The sequence below is a fragment of the Colletotrichum karsti genome, assembly GCF_011947395.1.
Source record: "Colletotrichum karsti strain CkLH20 chromosome Unknown Scaffold50, whole genome shotgun sequence".
Taxonomy (NCBI): Eukaryota; Fungi; Ascomycota; class Sordariomycetes; order Glomerellales; family Glomerellaceae; genus Colletotrichum; species Colletotrichum karsti.
The window spans coordinates 398,269-416,621 of NW_024065950.1; the positions used below are offsets into that span (position 1 = coordinate 398,269).

General features: G+C 54.4%; 1 protein-coding gene across 1 annotated transcript; it reads right to left on the reverse strand.

The window, feature by feature from the left end:
* Window positions 1–5,744: 5,744 nt before the first annotated feature.
* CkaCkLH20_11755 (uncharacterized protein) lies at window positions 5,745–17,840 on the reverse strand (the record flags this gene model as incomplete). The annotated part of the gene is made up of 16 exons (XM_038894469.1): window positions 5,745–6,380; window positions 6,436–7,045; window positions 7,109–8,989; window positions 9,067–10,744; window positions 13,474–13,798; window positions 13,871–13,991; window positions 14,077–14,110; window positions 14,182–14,195; window positions 15,168–15,299; window positions 15,351–15,383; window positions 15,434–15,468; window positions 15,518–15,722; window positions 15,790–16,576; window positions 16,629–17,503; window positions 17,558–17,688; window positions 17,748–17,840. 16 exons carry the CDS (start codon window positions 17,838–17,840, stop codon window positions 5,745–5,747), a joined length of 7,590 nt encoding a protein of 2,529 aa, XP_038740317.1.
* Between the last annotated feature and the right edge of the window lie 513 nt (window positions 17,841–18,353).

Sequence of the window (18,353 nt, forward strand, 5' to 3'; positions counted from 1 at the left end):
GGTTTCCCCGGCCCGTACTTTACCTACTAAAATATAAACCCCCCCCCCCCCCCCCCCCCCTGCCTCCTTCTCAAACATGGACAATCACAACATCATATCCGATCGCAGATGGTGGTGCGCAGATGAGTGAGTCTGCGTGGGAAGGGGGTAGGAAAAGCAACGCGAATGCCAAGGAATAAGGTAGCCATTGATTGCTGAGACTGGAGTGGAGGCCCTGCATCATGATGAGATGGCATGGGCAGCAAAACATCTGCATCTTGTCCCAAGGAAGCCTGCGGCCTTCTTCACCCATGGCTTTGGGTGCGTCGTTCCGTTCCCCGCGGCATGGACGTGCTCAATATCCCACCCGTGGCATTCTGACCTAACCTATCTCGACCTAGATGAACAAAGTAATTTGGGTCTCAACCGTGCCTAGGGTACCTTGGACCAAGGTGCCTTACGTCCGTCGAGAAACGAGCCGCTCTCTACTACATAGTATAGTACGCAGTATGAAAGGCCATGGGGGTGTAGTGGCTTTCGTCCGTAACTATGGATCCTTTGCTCCCCTTGTCCTTCAACACACCCTTCTGCCAGTAATTGTCATACTCGGCAGGCTGGCTGCCCGCTCCCCCCTGCCCTGCCGTGATGTTGGCGCTAACGCTGCAATAGATGCTTGCCGGTCTGCTGGGCGCTTGACGCCGGACGCCGTGGCTGCCTGTCCGATTTCCCGTATCCATATCTCTGGGACCCGGAACCTGTGTTCTGGGACCTAGCCTTTAGTTTCCGCGGCCACCTCAGGAACTGTCTTTGCGTCTGCTTTCAACGGCTGACAGACCACCGACCCTGTCGGTCGGGATTTATCACTACCTACCTATGCTAGCAGCAGTGGTGATATTTTGCGCCGTGCCCCTTCTCTGGCACCTTGGTCTTCCTCGATGGCTTCGGAGCCCACTACGAACCGCTGTCAATGACGAGACGCTTGACCCATTCGTCGCCACCAATCTGTTCTGTCCTGCGGCGTGGTTCTTCAGCAGCCCCCGGTTGACCAAGGACATGGAGTCGGAACCTGAGCCCCAATCGGACAATCTCACGGCAAGCATGACAACAGGAGAAGAACGATCAACCGGGCAGGTCTGCGTAGTCTGGTCTAACTGCCGACTGGGTCGTCGTACAGAGACACGACGAAATGATGTACTCGCTGTCTACCGGGACACACCTACTGGACGCCATCATCCCAAACGAGACATATGTCCGCCGCCATCGCCGCCGTCGCACCCCTCGGCGGCCGGAGCCAGAACCAATTTTGCTTTTAGGAGTTGGTTCTCGTGCGGCACGTCTCCGTGCACATTAGCTGCGCCCGAGGGTTTGGTACACCGGCGACTAAATCCTTCAGATAGTGGCAGCCACGGGACTAGACAGCAAGCTGCATCGAGTTGAGTCCAAAACCGTTGGCATCGCGCCAACCAAGGCGGGACGTTGGGATCAAGTACTATGTAATGGTGGGCGCGTTGCACACGAGCTTGACGTAGATGGATACGTAGGCTTCTGTCCGACTTCCCTTACCGGCTTTCAGGATTGGCACTGGCACTGGCTTGGTTAGGCGAGCGCCTGACGAACACGGTTCCGGCACTGCGGCACACACCAAAGTCGTCGGCGACAGCAGGCCGTGAAAGAGCAAAGCTGACCGGTTCAACCCCATCAATCGTGGGCTTGGATCACAGCCTCTGAAGCTCGAGTTTGGGCATCATATTCCTCGGACAGATCGCCCTGGATGAACGCCTGGCTCTGAAGACTTTGCTTGAGACGATTTTCGGAGGATGGGGTGGCAACAGGCCTTGCTTGGTTCATGGATTGATTACACACGTCTTTGCCCCAGGGATGGAGCAAGCTGCCCGCTCCCCCCTCTCCCTGCTCATTGATCTAGGCCGTGAATGGACATGGCAAGCGAATGCCAATTCACGATTTATTTTTCATTTCCCCTTCCCGCTTTCCTCCCCCAATCTCCCTCCCGCGTCTGGTGGGGCTCTTTTTCCCAAGACTTTTTCAGCTGGCACTCACACTCTCCGTAGCACATTCCGGCCCGCCAATGATCATGATCTTCGCCCAGGGCATCCCATGCATTGCCCCTGCTGGTTCCGACGGAGAGGCTCCTGAGTACGAAGTGCCTTAGTCCTAGGTAGGAGCTGACCCGACCCATCGGTTCGCCGAAACATTGAACTGAACCTGGCGTCTCTCATCTCAATCCTGGCTTGTCCCAAGGCTCGGAAGCAAGGCACATCGGTCATGGGTAAAGATACCAACCCCAACCCCTACGACAACTCAGTATGCTACGAATACTGCCTTCCGGCTGACTGACCCAGCCCAAGAACATGCAGGGCTTCGTCCTTCGTTTGGCCGCACGAATGTACTTCACATGTGAGATACCCACTATTGTCATCTTTCTTTTTTTTATTCTCCTCGTCCCCTGTCCTTGCTGCTGCTGCTTGTTGAATTCCCTAGCCTCTGTACCCCGTATCCCAGCCCGATACCTCCCAGCCAGGCGAATCTCCCCAACCGACTGTCTCTGCAGTGTCGTCCTGCCCTCCTGGGCACCCTCGGCAGCAGGACATCCCGTGCCCAGTTTGCCCCTTGTCACTCCATCATGTACGTGTCTCCGAGATGGGCAGGATCATCGATAGTTGATGCTCCTTCATGTTTCCCTCGATCCGTCGGGTTGGGTGCCTCAACCCGACTGGGGTAGAACCAGGGCATATCGGCCATGAGACCGTGACGAGAAACAAGAAATAACGTACCCGCGCTTCTTTCCGTTGAAACAAGAATAGCTGGGGACATGTTGGAGCCCATCTAGAAGCCAAGAACTGCTCAGTGTATCCGTCCAGCTGGTTGTGGAAGCGGGTACCAACGGCCGACCACACTGGGCGGCGCATGCGTGTCTGACTAACTGGCGCCTCTTCATCGTCTCCCGTAACTGTAGATGGTTTGTCGTTTGTCATGCCAGCATGTCGTCTTCGACGTGGTGTGGGAGCGCTTCCTTGGCAGTCAGGCGCCGCTAGCAGCCGCTCCGATTCCTCTTGTTGTCTCTGGTTTTCGTCCATTCGGCCATTACCTGGTCCCCTATGGACACGAGGCGAGGCGTCTGGTCCAAGTCAAGACCTCTGGGATTCCTGCGATCCTTCTCACCTGGTCAGTTTCCCTGTTTGTTCAACTTCGGCAGGAAGTCCATCCACCGATTTTTGGCGACCAAACAACTGCTCATACTTGAATAACAAGAATCGCCGGCTCCTATGTCTCCTTAAAGACGGTCAAGTCTCTCGAGTCAAACGTCTCGCCCGCGCTTTGTCCATGTGCTCGGTTGTACCAATACGCGCGGCTTCAGCGCAACGGTTCTTTACCAACGGTCCGCAACGCTTACTCAAAGTGCCTCCGCTAGCCAGCCAGCCACACTTTCAAGGCGATTCGCCCGTTGTCCAACCCACTGGATCGAGCCGTTCATTCTGGACCTCACGAATTGCGATTTTTCTTTTCTTCCACGACACGCTCTCACAACGTGCGTGGAAGTGGAAAGCGAGGCGCACCAGCACCAAGCTTGTTTGCCGCTGTGGACTACCAAGTCGTAAACTCCACGCCCATCCAAACAGCCACGAGCTGCTAGGCATGAGACCAAGCGCATTACCTGTCTGTATGACTGGAATGAAGCCGTCGTATTGTTTTGCATATTATCTCGTTCTCTCCTTTTGTTGAAACATTGGCTCGCTAGGCCGGGCACACAGCCACTCACGCACTTGAGCGGTCTTCCACGCCTCCCCTAGCGTGAAGGTGCAATGTCACTAATGTCTACTTCACCGGGGAGAATGCTCAATCTTTCCTTGGTCAGGCCATTGCATCAGTTCAAGGGTTCGGACTGGGCAGGAAACAATCCTGTATGTGGACTGTTCTTGAGGAGCTCAAGCAGTTTACCCGATTTCAATCTCGTGATTCTTGTGACGTGAAGCGATATAGGCACTGACTCCATGCTAGGCCTCAACGAAACAAATAGATACAATCCACAGCAGAACTGGTATCAACGGGCTCAAACCGGTCAAGGTCTCCGGGCGCATGTGTGCTCTTGAATCAGTCTTGTCGTCCCCAAGACTCGCCCTGAATCTCCAAATCCCATGTTCCTGATCCTAGGAACGCTACTACTCCCCGTCAACACTCAACGGGTTGTTTCTGCCTAGGAGAGCCTTGAGAGGCCTCGGTTGGGTGGTGTACCATTCAACCCGGTTACCGTCAGGGTCTCCAGCGATATCTTCCGATCCGAAAGCGGTCATCATGGTGACCACAGAGAGACGTCACATTCCTTTGATGTATACATGTGCATCGCGTTTATGACATGGAATGTTTCTATCCATTATTTGGCATCAAGGGACCTGAAGTGGCAGTCAAGGGCACGGTATGTATATCATTTGTCTCTCTAGAAAGACTGCGACTTGTCCCTCTTCCCACGCTGATTCCAGTCAAATGGGAAAGGGTCTTCCGTCGTTCCACCATGTTGGATTGCCCTCTTATCTGCAACGGACTGACGTGTTTCGATGGCGGCACGACTTCGTCTCGGAATATGCTCATAATTCATGCACAAAGCACCACCGGTTACTGTCAATAATTGTCACGCCATGCGGGTACGCTTGTTTACATCGGCGTCATGTCTTTTGCGGGGCAAGGGGCCTTGCGAATACTTTGGTTCGGACTCCAGGGGCAATAGAGAGAGAACCAGCAAGGCGATGGAGAGACGGAGCCCTGTTGGCTGGCATACGACAACGTTGAGCCGCGAGTTCACCTGGCGCGGCGCGACATGACGTTGAATGACAAGTGAGCGAGCCAGCGTTGATGAGAGCCGGCCGGCCCCGCTCTTCGTGATGATCTTGGTCGAACATCCTATGATGGTTGTCACAGACATGAAGGGAAAAACAAAAAGGGGGGGAGGGGGGTCTTGGCTACTACCGTCGCGTCCTCGCACTGCCGTATTCTACAGGCGCCGGTTACCATGCAAGAGGCCGAAAACGCCATAGAAGCCACTCACCTCCAATGATCCTGGCACACCTAGACTCGACCGTATGGAGTCAAGCACTGACGGTGATGATGGCTAGGCTAGGTTGGACCTCGAAATTGAAGGTGAAGGTGAAGAATGCGGGAGTCTAGGGTAACCGCAACTTCGACTGGACGGCCCCAACATGGGAACGCAAGCAAGCAAATCAAACAGACATGGATCGCAAGGACCTCACATCTCACAACAGCGAGGAAAGAGGTCCCGGGTATTATTATGTACACCGCAGCCCGCCTACGACATGCTTTCCTCCGAACGCCAGCCAAAATCCCAGAACCAGCGGGAACTACCCTCTGATGCATTCAGAAAACAGTGATCAAAAACAATGAAGAAAAAGTGCCCGCTGAGCTCTGGTGCCCCGGACAGGGGTCTATGCCAATAATGATATCCCAACTCCATCGCAGCCGTCGCCTGAGCAAGGCGTGACAGAAATCCCTCCAAGCGAAGCTTGAGAGGGGGAGCCACGCTCGCAACCGCATGCAGCCCAATAGTCGCCCCCCCAAGTCTAAGCCTAGCCAACAAGCAAGGCACAAAAGCAAAGCGTCGTCAAAGAAGAGAGATAAAGCATCCAAAAGCTCTGCTCATATCCCTCGGCCAGCGTCGAATGCCGCTCACGAGCTCTTCGTTTTACGAGCATCCCGGCCGCCTTCCAACTAATTCGTCGCGACTTATTTGCTACCTCCTAGAGGTAGATGTCTCCATCTTCACCCTCCACCCATCTCCGCCAGGCTTCATCGTATGCATGCTCGAGGTCAGCCACCCATCGTCTTGTGTTGAAAAGGGCGCAAGTCCATTTACTGTCCCAAAGCAGCCTGCGTAGTGTTGCCAGCCGACCACTTCCCTCGCCGTATCCTCCACGGCTGATCTGGTACGACAGTCCATTCGCCAGTCTGATCGCGAATTCCTCGTACTCTTCTTCGCTGTCGGCAATCAGGTCGTTCGCTGCCTCCAAGCCCTTGGGGCTCTTGGGTAAAGCGCCCTTCAGAATCGAGGCCGCCATTCGAGAACACATCTTGTACGGATAACGGGGCAGCGTCAACAGCGGGGTGCTAGACCACAGAACGTCCGCAGCTGTGGTGTGGGCATTGCACTCGGGCGTGTCGAGAAATAGATCACACACACGTGCTCGAGAGATGTGCTGACTCTTGGGTGCCACATCCGTGAAAATGATGCGGCTGGCGACCTCCTCTCCTGCCCACGCTTTCGCAGTTCTCCGCAGGTTGGTCTCCCCTAGTTCAGGAAACCGCAGCAGCCAAAGAATAGCCCGAGGAACGTTCGAAAGAATACGCAACCACGTCCTGAAAGTTGTGGGGTCAATCTACGCCATGAGTTAGCGATCTGTTGTTGCGAGCCACGAATCTGCAGATGCGAACCTTGTAAAGCTGGTTGAAGTTGCCGAGAATGATGGTGTCATCGGGTAGCTTTGGAAACAACTCCTTGCGCATTTTCCATCTCCGTCGCTGCTCGTCTTCCCACGAGACCTTGTGCTCGTCTGGATCGCTGGACTGAGCATGGTCGCAGCAGAAGAAGGTGTCCTTGCAGAAAATGATGTTCTCCGAGTAGATCCAGTCACCTGTGTCCTCTTCTGTTTTGTCCTCGAAGACATCGTCAATGGTCAGGTTGCCACGCCAGGGCCGCAGAGTGTCAGGGGGGATGGCCGTGGTGTCTGCGAGGATGTAGTCGCACCATTCGGCGCCCAAAGTGCCGGCAAAGCCCATGAAAGACATTTGGATTGGGGCTGGTCTTGCGGCAAATATTTCATTCCGGGCGCCTCTCGTATAACCGTTCAAGTTGACAAGGATATGGATTTCGTCTTGCACTATTTGCTCAACGAGCCTGTCTGACGACCAGGTGCTGGCATCCCGGAATACTGGCGCTTCTCTCTCGATTTGCAGACGATGGACAGACTTGTCGCTAGCTGTCGTGGCGTAGCAAAATGCTCTCACGCGGGTCCTGTCGTGGAAGCCGAAGACGGACTGCATCCTACAAAGATATGTGAGCAACAGGACTTGAAGATACGCAGGGCTTTGAGAACGAGTAGCTTACAAATGAGCCAGAGGATGATTATTGAAGTCGGATGAAACGTAGCCGACGTTGAGATGCGGCGAAGGAGGGCGTGGTGGCGGATATACGGTGTTGGGCAACCAGGGCGACCGGAGTGTAGAACACGAAATTCTGAAAGCGTTGCGTTGCGATATCATTCGAATGTCTTTGGCCGTCAATGGACACGTAAAGGTGTGGAAGGGCAGAACGGTGGGAGCAGATGGCACTGTCAAGTTGGACGGTAGCCGCGGACGTTCGTACTTGACGTCTGCCCTCAGTCCTAGGATATGCTTGTCGTAATACCATCTTCGCATCGAAGCCCGGGTAGCCCGTTCCACTAGTCGTAGCAGCCGGGATCCTTCCCAAGGGTTCTTGGCCCAACTGGTGAGTTTCGAAGCCAGGTCTGCTGCTGTGTAGGTTGACTTGGGATCAGCCAGTTGCAGTTTAGAGGCCAAGAGTGCGATATCATTTTCGTGCAAGACACCCACACCCCAAGACGATGCGTCTTCGAGCTGACGGGCAACGATGTCGATGACTTTCTTCGTCAGGCCGGCTGCGTTTCCTTGGGTACGTGCATCCACCAGCATGCCATCGTCGTCGACGTGCCACCGGTCATATTTACCCCCCTGAACCAGAGCCCCGCCGCGACCCCTCCAATCACACACTGAGTTCAGAGCGGTGGAGAGCCCGCATACAGCTTCGGCAAACTCGGGGTTGGACTTGACGGCGCGCTTGTAATATGTGATGGCGTCGTTGACACGCCCACGGTCTTTGACAGCATTGGCGAGGTTTGTTAAGGCAATGTCAAAATTGCCATCGCACTGAACGGCTTGCTCATACATCTGGATGGCCAGATCGAGCTGTCCAATATCTTTCAAAAGACTACCAAGATTGGTGTGTAGGTGAACGTGTTTCGGGTCCAGGAGGAGACCATAATTGTAGTATGCCAGAGCGAGCGCCAGCCCACTGCCTGGAGGTATGCCGGGAATCCTAGGTTGCGATGCCAATGTTCCGGGCGACATGGCCGCAGCGGGCTGTTGAACGCTGGCAAGAAGAATTCCAACGTTGTTGGCGGTTGATGGGCTCTCCTGGAGAGACAATGACAGATAGTAGAGCGCCAAGATATCGCCAACGCCGGTTGGTTTCCGCACAAGCCCAGCGGAGGTAGCACTGGATGACATGGCATCTTGAAATATTTTCGCGAGTGAGAGCAGCGAATTACTCGTAGTCTGGACAGCCGCTCTTTTAGGTCCGCCTTCCGGCACGAACCGCAACCCTGGGAGTTCGCCATTCCCGGAGAACACCAATTTAGCCGTGCGTCTCGCCTTTTCAGGAGGGAGTAGTAAGGGACGCGCAGCAGTGACTACCCCAGGCGCATTTCCAAGCCCGACGCTGGGAGAAAGTACATGCTGAATTTGGCGCACCAGCGTCTGGATGGATGAAGTCTGACGTCCCGTGCTGATGAGAACTGCCTCCTCGAAGGCTTCAGATGCCCCTGCAATGTCTTTGAGACTGTAAAGCATGGTGCCTTTGGCATGAACAAGAGCAAGAATGCGGCCATTCTCGCTACCTGGTATCGCGTACCCGCTTGAGCCAAAACCGAGTTGTGCAACATTGTCATTTAATGCAGCAGAAAAAGAGGCCGCGGCAGCAGGGCCCACGAGCTCCGAGTGACCATGTGGCAGTCTCAAGGCGTTCTGGACAAAGCTAATGACCTCTACAGCATCCAGGCTCTTCTTCTTATAGAGAAGGCCAACCAGATGCTCAACAGCTTCGAGGTATTGCGGCCGGGTCTTGATAGCTTTCAGCCAATACGTCTCTGCTTCTTCTTGTCGATTGAGACAGTAGAGTGTAGCTGCCAGGTTCGATACCGCTTCCACATGGCTAGGTTATGTCAGTGACCAGTACTTGGATTAAAGGAGTTGCCCGCGCGGGGTTTCTGACAATGGGAAGATACTCACTTGGCATCGAGTGAAATGATTCGATTGAACCATTCTAGAGCTTCTTCAAAATGCTCCAGGCCATAATGGAGACATCCTCCAAGTAACACGCCATCGATCCATTTCCAACCGCTTTGCTCGCACAGATGGGTGAGAATTTCCAAGGAGCTTTTTGCGTTTGCAAGCGGAGAACTCCGACCAAATTGGCTTGGGAACACAGGGCTAGTCGAATTGGCAACCGGGAAAACGGTATCTCTCGAATCCCCAATGTTGCTATCCCATCCGGCGGATTGTGGAAGCAGTTGCATTTTGCTTGCGGGAGCTCCCATGAATAGGTTGCCAGTGCTGGCCTTCAAGTGACAATTGACGGCTGTCCCCGTGTCCGCCTGATAATGAGACATCGAGGCTGTTGTGACAGCCGGCTGCTTGGGGGGTTTGGGATACACCACCATTCTTGACGTGGTGCTCAAGGCAGATCCGGGCCGTAATTGCTGAGTTTTGCGACCATGGTGAAGGTACGCAAGCAAGTCGACGTAACTTCGGTGAGCTTGAGCAAGCACCTTTTCCCTGAAACCGGCCGGGGACGCTTCGATCGTGGTGGGCCTTTCAGTGCCGCTGATAAGGCTGGTGTCCAAGGTCAGGCCTTCCAGGTTGAACTGCATGGGTTGGAGAAAGCCTTGGCCATAGGCATTGCATGAATAGGCATCGGCCGGGGTGAAGTGAGCCGACGGACGAAGGAGCGAATTTGGAAATTGTGACAAGCGATGGTCGTACGTCGATGGGGACGGAGTGTGAAAGGAAGGCGGACCGACATAGCTCGGTTGTTGCTGAGGTGCGGGATACCAAGGATTTGCTGGTTGGAGGAGCCCGGGTACAAAAGCCGCAGCGGCGTCATCCACCGGCAGAGGTCCAGGAAAGAAAGAAGTAGCATTGTATGCCGCAGACCGAGGGCGTGACTGCGGTGTGGATCCAAAGTGCGAAGATACGCCAGTGGAGTTGAAGCCGTACTGCAAAGGCGCTGGATTCTGAGGGCCCGAGGAAGCAGCGCCTAGCATAGACTGCTGTGAAAATTCCAGCCCATGTGCCCACGGCGGGTACGCCGGAGAAATGGTATTCAGAGTCTCGGCAGCTCGATCGTGTACAACAGGAATAGAGACGCGGCCTTGTGCGCCTAAGCCGAATTTCGAATTGTGATTCGGGTCGGTCACCGCGTGAAGACGATTTGCAGCATACGCGGTCGGCGCAGCTGGAAGAATCATTTGCTTCAAAGGCGGAGGCCCCGAGGCGAGGTGGGCAGCAGAGCCATCGTAGCCTGCATCGATTGTGCCATTCGGGGTCTTCCGCCGCAGCTGGTGTTCCGGTCGATCAACGAGATGTGACTGTCCGCCGGCGGTTGCGGTGCGCCGTTGTAACGGCTGGGTCGAATGCGAGGTGCGAATGGGAAAGGATCTCGGGATCTTGCCGCTTGGAAATGGAGAGTTTCCGGACTCGGTGGGTAGGCTGCCCAGACGGTGATCAAATGTATAGGCGTGAGGGTAGGATAATTGCTGCTGATTCTGATGCAGTATCGTCGACGACTGTGGCGGCAGAGGCGTATGCTGCTGCTGCTGCTGCTGCTGCTGCTGGTGATTGTTCTGCAGGGGGAATATCGGGAGAGGGTCGAAGTTTGGCGACTGTTGCACCATGTGGTGCATCTGGACTAGAGGCAACATGAGATATAGAGTAGGAGGAGGAGGATGCGCTCCGACAAATAACACTGAGGCTAGGCGAAACGAGAGTAAGATAGTACGACGCAAGAGCGATGCGAAGAAGAACTGGAAGGCGCGATCCGGAAACCTGTTGTCATTGCCCGCTGGTTAGAGCATGGCTGACGGGCCCGCTGACGGGCATGGCATCTGGGCTGCCTTGGCTAAAGGGCGACGCCAACGCCAGACACCAGTGCCGCCAGCGACTCTGGCCTGAGCCAAAGAAAAGGCCTCGGCTTCTGGTTTGAGTGCGGCGACGAGAGGAGAGTCGATGAACAAACAGGCCGGTTGAACGTGAGGCTCTTGATGGAGGACGTCGCGATAGCGTCCGAGACGGCAGGTTGAGACGTTTGGTTATGCACTGGACGTGGGTTTCGTCGGATGGATCCGCAGAAACGAGGAACGGGCAGCAACGGCGTCGGCGTCGGTAGCGGTGGAAGTAGCGGTAGCGGTAGCGGCGTCGGCGGCGGCGTATAGTGGCGGAAATGTCAAGATGACAGGCGGACGGATGAATGCAAAAGCAAAGTGAAGTGATGTTGGGTGTGAGTAAGGTGAGGTAAGGTAAGGTAGCGAATGCACTAGTGTCGAGTCGCTGAAGTGGCCGGGTGTCGTTGGCGTTGCGCTGGTGGTTTGGAGTTGTCGGCCACCGCGTACGCACGGCGCAGTCTGTACGGCGTAGGCGTAGGTCAGGTAGAAGGGCTGCTTCTCCAACCCAGACCGACCGAGCCAGAGCCTGAAATTGTTGTTCGATTTCGATGGGACTCGATTTGCTCAGGAACCTGGTCAAGCACCCAACCATCAGCCCCAAAAGAACCAAGGAACCCTGTCCAACAATGTACGGGTACCCTGTCTCTCCAATTGACGCGCAAAATAGAATGTCGTCGATATCGCTACACGCACCTGGCAATGCTTGGCTGCAGCAAGATGTGGTGAGATAGTGCTCCAGAGAAGACGGGAAAGCCGCGCAGCAGAGGACGATTCTCGTTACGCAGATGGAGTAGTTAGTTGGGGAGGGCGTTAGACTTGGGGAGGAAGAATCACGAACCAACGCACATAAAATTACAGCACGAAGCAGGCGAGTGTTCGATTTGGTGCTCAGTCTGCCAGAATTCACTACCGCGCCTCATTATTACCAGAACTACCGATTTCAGCTGACGCCTATTCCAGCCCAGAGCCCGTTATATGATGCTTGATGCGAGTGCGGCGCATGAAGGGCTATTGGTACCTTTACACAAGTCGGTAAATGCAAGAAGATATGGGCTTGAGAGTAATCACTGCTTCTCAGTCTTTTTCTCACCCGCCAAAGTGCCTCAAGGAAAGGCAGGACTACCTCTCCTAGGTAACATGCTTCGTCCTCCGTCTGAGGTTCCCTCGGCATGCTGTTGATTCTCTCTTCACTCAGACGAACAGCACCCTGGGCCAATTAAAAGTGAAGCGACGGATTGACATAGATTTAATCACCCTCTAGGCCTTTCTGTACCCGTCTCCGTACAATATCCGTAATCCGTATACTAGTACATCCAAATAAGTGAGACCGAGGGGCATCCGAAGATCCCAACCCCGCGTGGACAGTCGAAAAGCACACCATCCAGAAACTTGGTTGGAGGGGAACGAGGAAGAAAGGGGCACAGAAAACTTAGCACATTTAACGCCGACCGTTGGAGTGACAAACCTGGACCCATGCATTAGTGCCAAACACCAAACACCACTCCATCCAGCTGCCTGCGTTGCCTTGTCTTGCCGCCTCCCTTACCACGTCCTGGTCCTGGATCGTCCGTACATATTGTGCCGCGCAGCTTCCACGGCTGACAGTCATTTCAGGCATCTGACGGTAGGTACAAACGCAGACGAAACCAAGCACTTCGCCCGTCTTATGCGGCCGTGCTGACGGGCAGCCCCGACTCCCATCCGGTCAGACGACGCTATCGTAGGGCTGGCAATTGATCAATGCGATAACCACACAGGCTCACACACATGCGGTTGCTCTCGACAACGGGATCTGTCGAGTGGAAGTTATTACAGTGCTCGAAAGCACATTCTTCGGGCTATCAATGGACGGAAGAAGCGGCGTTGAAAAGAGCGACACGCGAGGATAGCTTCTGCAGTAGCACATCCAGCTTTGGGCACAGTCACGCATGAGCGCAAGCGAACGCACGAACCATGTCGGACAGGAGCAGTTATCAAGCATGTGAGCCACGTTTGTGGACCTCGACTTCCATGGTGTAATGGGATGCCGCGGTGAGTATTGGGATCTGTTCCGAAGAACATCTTATCTTCCTTGAAACCAAAATTGAAATAAACCATGGGAGAGCGTGGAATATCTCAGAGTGTAGTCAAGGTGCGTGCGTTTTGAAGGGCGTTTGGAGTGGAAAGATGCGCAGTGGCGCTGGTTTACGACGGTTGACAAGTGTCGGCAACTCGGAGCACAGTACCTCGAAACAGACGTGTTGTGTTGCGACAAGCATCGGTTGGTCATTTGATCATTTGGCAAATTTTCTTTGATTGCCAGAGGTTGTCCCCTTTGGGTAGTCCCCTTAATGCAGAACCATTCCTAAACTCCAGAAGTCATGCGAGAGTAACCGTCAAGACGTCGACCTCGTTTACTCCTCAGGGACTGCAGAATGTGTCAGCGAGGTGCTTGAACGCCGTCGCCAGCTGCAACTTGGGAACAAGGCAAACTTACTGTCGATCTCGCCAGACTGAATGGCGTCGATAACATCCTGAGGGCGCTTGCCGTCAACCTGGCATCCAACGCTGTACGCCGTTCCGAGAACCTCCTTGACAGTGCCAGCAAGAGACTTGGAGAAGGACTTGTAGCGCATAGTCCTCGCGATCTCGATGATCTCGTCGAGGGAGACGGACTTGTTGTGCTTGATGTTCTTCTCCTTCTTGCGGTCACGAGGGGGCTCCTTCAGGGCGCGAATGATGAGGGAAGAGGCGGTGGGAACGACGGAGACGGCGGCTTGACGGTTTTGGATGGTGAGCTTAACCGTGACGCGGAGACCCTTCTGTAAAATCGTCGCTGTAAGTGCCGTTCTCGCTTTGCGGTTCTCGTACGTGGGGGGGGGGATCGTTCATACCCAGTCGCCGGTGGCCTTCGCAATGTCTTCACCAACCTTCTTGGGAGACAGACCGAGAGGACCAATCTTGGGGGCAAGAGCGGAGGAGGCACCGACCTCACCTCCGGTGGCACGGAGGTGACTGCACTCGCAAACTACGTTAGCGACAATTCTTTCTCTCGAAGATTTTTTGTTTGTTCTTCTCGAATCGAGCGGGTGCGACGAACATGACCTTGATCTCGTTGGGGTCGAGCTTAGGAGCTACATGATGGCAATGTTAGTATCTTGTATTCAAACGTCATGCTCTGGAAGGGGAGACCAAGGGTACGTACGCATCTTGACTGCTCTCGGATCTGGAGTTTGGTGGGAAAGTTGATGATCGAAGGAAGAACAAGAGACGTTGTGAAGGTTCAAGGAATTTTGCAGATGGATGTGTGCGCGTAGCTCCGCAGCCCTAGGATTAGCCACACCTTGCTGTGGCTTGGACGATTTTGGCGAGAAAAACGGGTGAGGTAGGCACCCCTGTCCAATGAACCAGTTCTGTCACGTGATATTTCCACACCAAAGTACCCGTCTGACTGCCGACGGGTGGGCTTTTTTTTTCCAACTTTTTTTTTGGCCTCCCCCCCGGTTGCCCACCGACGTGGAAGGATGCAAGGATGCAACACTGAATGGAACCAGGTGGGCACTCACCAATCACCTCATTGGATTTGGGCCGCCCGTCTCTCCGTCTTGTGGCTGGCAAGCTAAGAAACTGGACGAGACCTGCAGCCCAGGCACGTTACTGTATCTCATTGAGACAGCAAAAGTGTCTGGGACGGGCTAGGTAGGTAGGACGGGCGTTTGGTGGGGGCGGGGTAATGGATCCCCCACTGATTCCGCCAACGCGTGGTTTTGGCAGTCATGGATGATATTGCAACTTCTTGTAGTACATTGCTCGTCTTCCGGACTCGGTGCCGCAGATGTTACTATCAAACAAGGCGTACTCGAGTGCATATTCTCCTCATACCTTACGCATGGTATAATAACTGTCTAGAGGGTCGGTCATCAGTTTAGAGACCAATGTCACCCGTCTATTGAAAAAGGCACCTGCAAGCAATGCTAGGGACCAGAGTATTGCGGCTCAGTCGGCCTTGTAGTTATAGGCCTGATCCTATCACGATTAAGAAAGGCTGAACTTTGCCAATCGCTTTTCTCCTGGCACCATCCTAACCTCCATCCCAGCATCGCATCACTCTCTTTAGTTCGTGCCACTCACGGCCAGCCTGCGAAACGTTTGTCAGCCGGCAGAAACGGCACATCTCCAACATCTACTTACTTCATCAAGTGGTCCATGAAAGTCTGCAGAGACACATCGTCGGTGAAGATGGTCTGTGCATTCTGGGCGCCCACGCCGCCATACGCTCCGGTGGTGTGTGTAGTTGAGGGATTCAACTTTGACAGCAAGAATCTACTGGATATTAGCCGCCGGTCTCGGGTAAGAAAGAAGGGAAATGCTGACCGTGCCTGTGAACCTCCGGCCTCTGTAATAATGCTGAGAGATGGTCAGTAATGCTTTCGAGTCTATAGTGCCTGAGCACTTACAAACGCGGCAACGGAAATCTGTCGGAAATGAGGTCCTAGTATAGAGGTTAGCAGGAAGGAAGACGAGAGGAAAAGGCTACTTACTCTGGCATCTTCCTTGGGCTGCTCGAGCAAGGCCGCGAAGTTCTCGTAACCTTCCTGGTCCTGGTATCCCGCCTTCTTCCACTCAGCGATCGTCTCGCCGTGGAAAATGAGAATGTGGAAGAAGGTGTCGAGGAGGAGAATGTGAGTGGGCTGGATAGAAGAGCTGTCCAAAAGAACAGGCGACGACTCTTGGTCAAAGGTGTAGCTTAATAACTCGTGTCAGCCAAGGTGTTGCTCCATAGCAGCGCAGCGTAGGGTGCATCGGTACTGACCTGTCCAATGTGGGCTGAATCATGATGAGCGAGTTGCTTGTGTCCTCGTGGTTGAGAATATGTCGGTAGAAAGCAGTTTCGTCGGGCGAATTGTTGAAGACTTGGAGGAACTGACTTCTTCTCAAGTGAAACATGAACTGAGGATACAAAGTGAAGTTCTTCTCCAGGCGGAAAGACGAGGGGTCATCCTTGCGGTAGTCCGCGAAACGGGAGCATAGTCTGATGAGCATCCTGTCGACCCAGCGCAGAACATCCGGTCCGTCGTCGACTTCCGCTTTGAAGACAGCGATGCGAGACATGAGAACAGCGGCGGCTTCTTGGTCGAACGATTGGGCGATTGCCGGATCGCCTGCTGGTCCACTCAGGTTTCGGGCAATCGTCGTTACCCTCAAGTGGAACTGGCCCGAGGAATGCTGATAGTAAGTGAGGAATTGGATCATGCCCTTGGCGGGGGCTTGGTGAGCTTGGGGGCCGCCTTGGCTAGCGATCTCGAAATATACACCGTAACTGGACGTGGGATCGATGCCACACATTTTCCAGGAACACGTGTTGCCGATTCCGCACTCTGTCTCGCCCACCGAGGTTGACTTCTTGTTCAGTGAGATGGCATGGCCAATCAAGCCAGTGACCTTCAACTCCTTGGTAGTTAATACCTCCAGCGTTGCGTTGAAGCCCATGAGCAAGTTGTCGTCACCATCCTTTTCGAACACGCGAATGGACGACTGCCTAAACATTGAACTGGTGAACGAATCCGTAAGCACCATATTGCCTCCTGACTGAGAACACACTATCGAGCATGTTAGGACATTCCAGAGAGATTAGCGAAGCATTAGACTTACGGCCCTTCATTTCAAGCAGACCGACTTGGTCCAAGCAACCAGCGAAGATGTCAATGACATGCCCATTGTGGGCCGACCTCTTGGCGAGGTTGTCGTAGAATTTGAGAGCCTTCTTGTAGTACTTGATGTTGTCTCGGTCGATATCGTGGTGAGACCGGATGGGCTCCCGGAGCTCTGGGCCGACAACCATACCAGGTCCCTCTGTAGCTGGCCCACCAGCGAACAGCATGATACGGCCTCCGGCATGCTGGAAAGAGGATTCGAGGAGACCTACTGCCACGCTCAGGGCGACACCAGTGCATCGTAGGTTCCTGCGGTCATTCGCAACGGGCCAGGGGTCCTTCTGAAGCTGCTCTAGGGCCTTGGTCAACTGAAACTCGGCCTGAGAGACAGGCAGCAAGAAACGCGATGCAGGGCCCGCAGGCATAGGCCTGCCGGGCTGGATTTGAGGTTGACCAGGTCTCATGCCCGGTGACAGAAGCCCAAGCATTTCCTGGACCTGCTTCGCGTTGTAGTCCTTGCTGCCGCGGAAGACGTACGACTTGGCGCATTCGGTGTAGCCGATCTCGTGCACCTGAGCCATGGTTCCGTAGGTAATGAGGCCGACGAGAGCATTCTCGGGGAGGAGACTCAAGCTCATGATCAGCGACTCCTTTAACGCCGCCAGGCTGTCTTCCTCTTGGCAAGTGTCGACGACATAGAGGAAAATGGGCGCGCTGGGCGCCGGGCGCGAAAGGCGGTATTCAATCGTAGTGTTCGAGGGGTGCAGCTCGGGTGGGATTGCTTGGGCGTTGATATCTTTGTAGTGCGGCGGCAAGGGGTTTCGCGAGAGGCAGAACGGGCAGATCCAAAGACGAGCGCGGACGTCTACCGAGCTGCAGGGACGGAACGTCAGTTGTGTACAAAACGCGAATTCAAGTCCATCTCACCAGAAGGGATTCAGGACAGAGCGGCAAGGCTGCTTGCAAGTGACGGGCTCGAATTGAAGGAGAGGGGTGTCAGGCTTCTCCTTGAGAGGTGTATACAGGGCGCCGATGGGCACAACGAGGCGCGATGCTTCCTGTATGGGGTCAAAGTGAGTTGATATATCTCGGACTGTACCATCAAAGTCAAACTGACCATGCGCGAGCTAGGGAAGACGTTCCAGCTGAGACGGACGCCATCGCGGTCCTCGACCTCGCTCCACTGCTCCTTGAGAGCTTCGTAATCCATGATAACTGGCGACGACCCGGGATACGAATGTTGGCTTCGACAAATGTGAATTTGGGATCTGGATGGTTTTTGGCTGGGGAAGGCTGCGCGTCAATGCCAGAAGTCGTCCGTAATAAAGCGCAGACAGGTCGAGATTGGTGCTCGTGGTTTTGGACACGATTGTAGATGACTTCAAGAGGCCACGTTCTGTCGTGTCGAACAGGGAGAGTGGCTTCAAGCTGCCGCAGGTGTGGCTCAACCTGAGCAATCCATTCCAGGTTGCCCATCAGGTCGGGTTGGGTCCAGTATGGAAGGTACCTTACCTTAGGCCTATTGTGGCGGTGGAGGGCAGTAATCCACTAGGTAGGTACCTGGAACCTACCTGACCCGCAGGTACCTTTTCAAAGGACCTGAGTTCATGAGGTCGGGTGCCTCTTCAGACCGCACACTAATACACCTTACCCAGAGCATCAGGTACTTTAAGAAGGTATCCACCTTTCAAGACTGGTGACACCTTGCGCGGCAAGCTGGCGA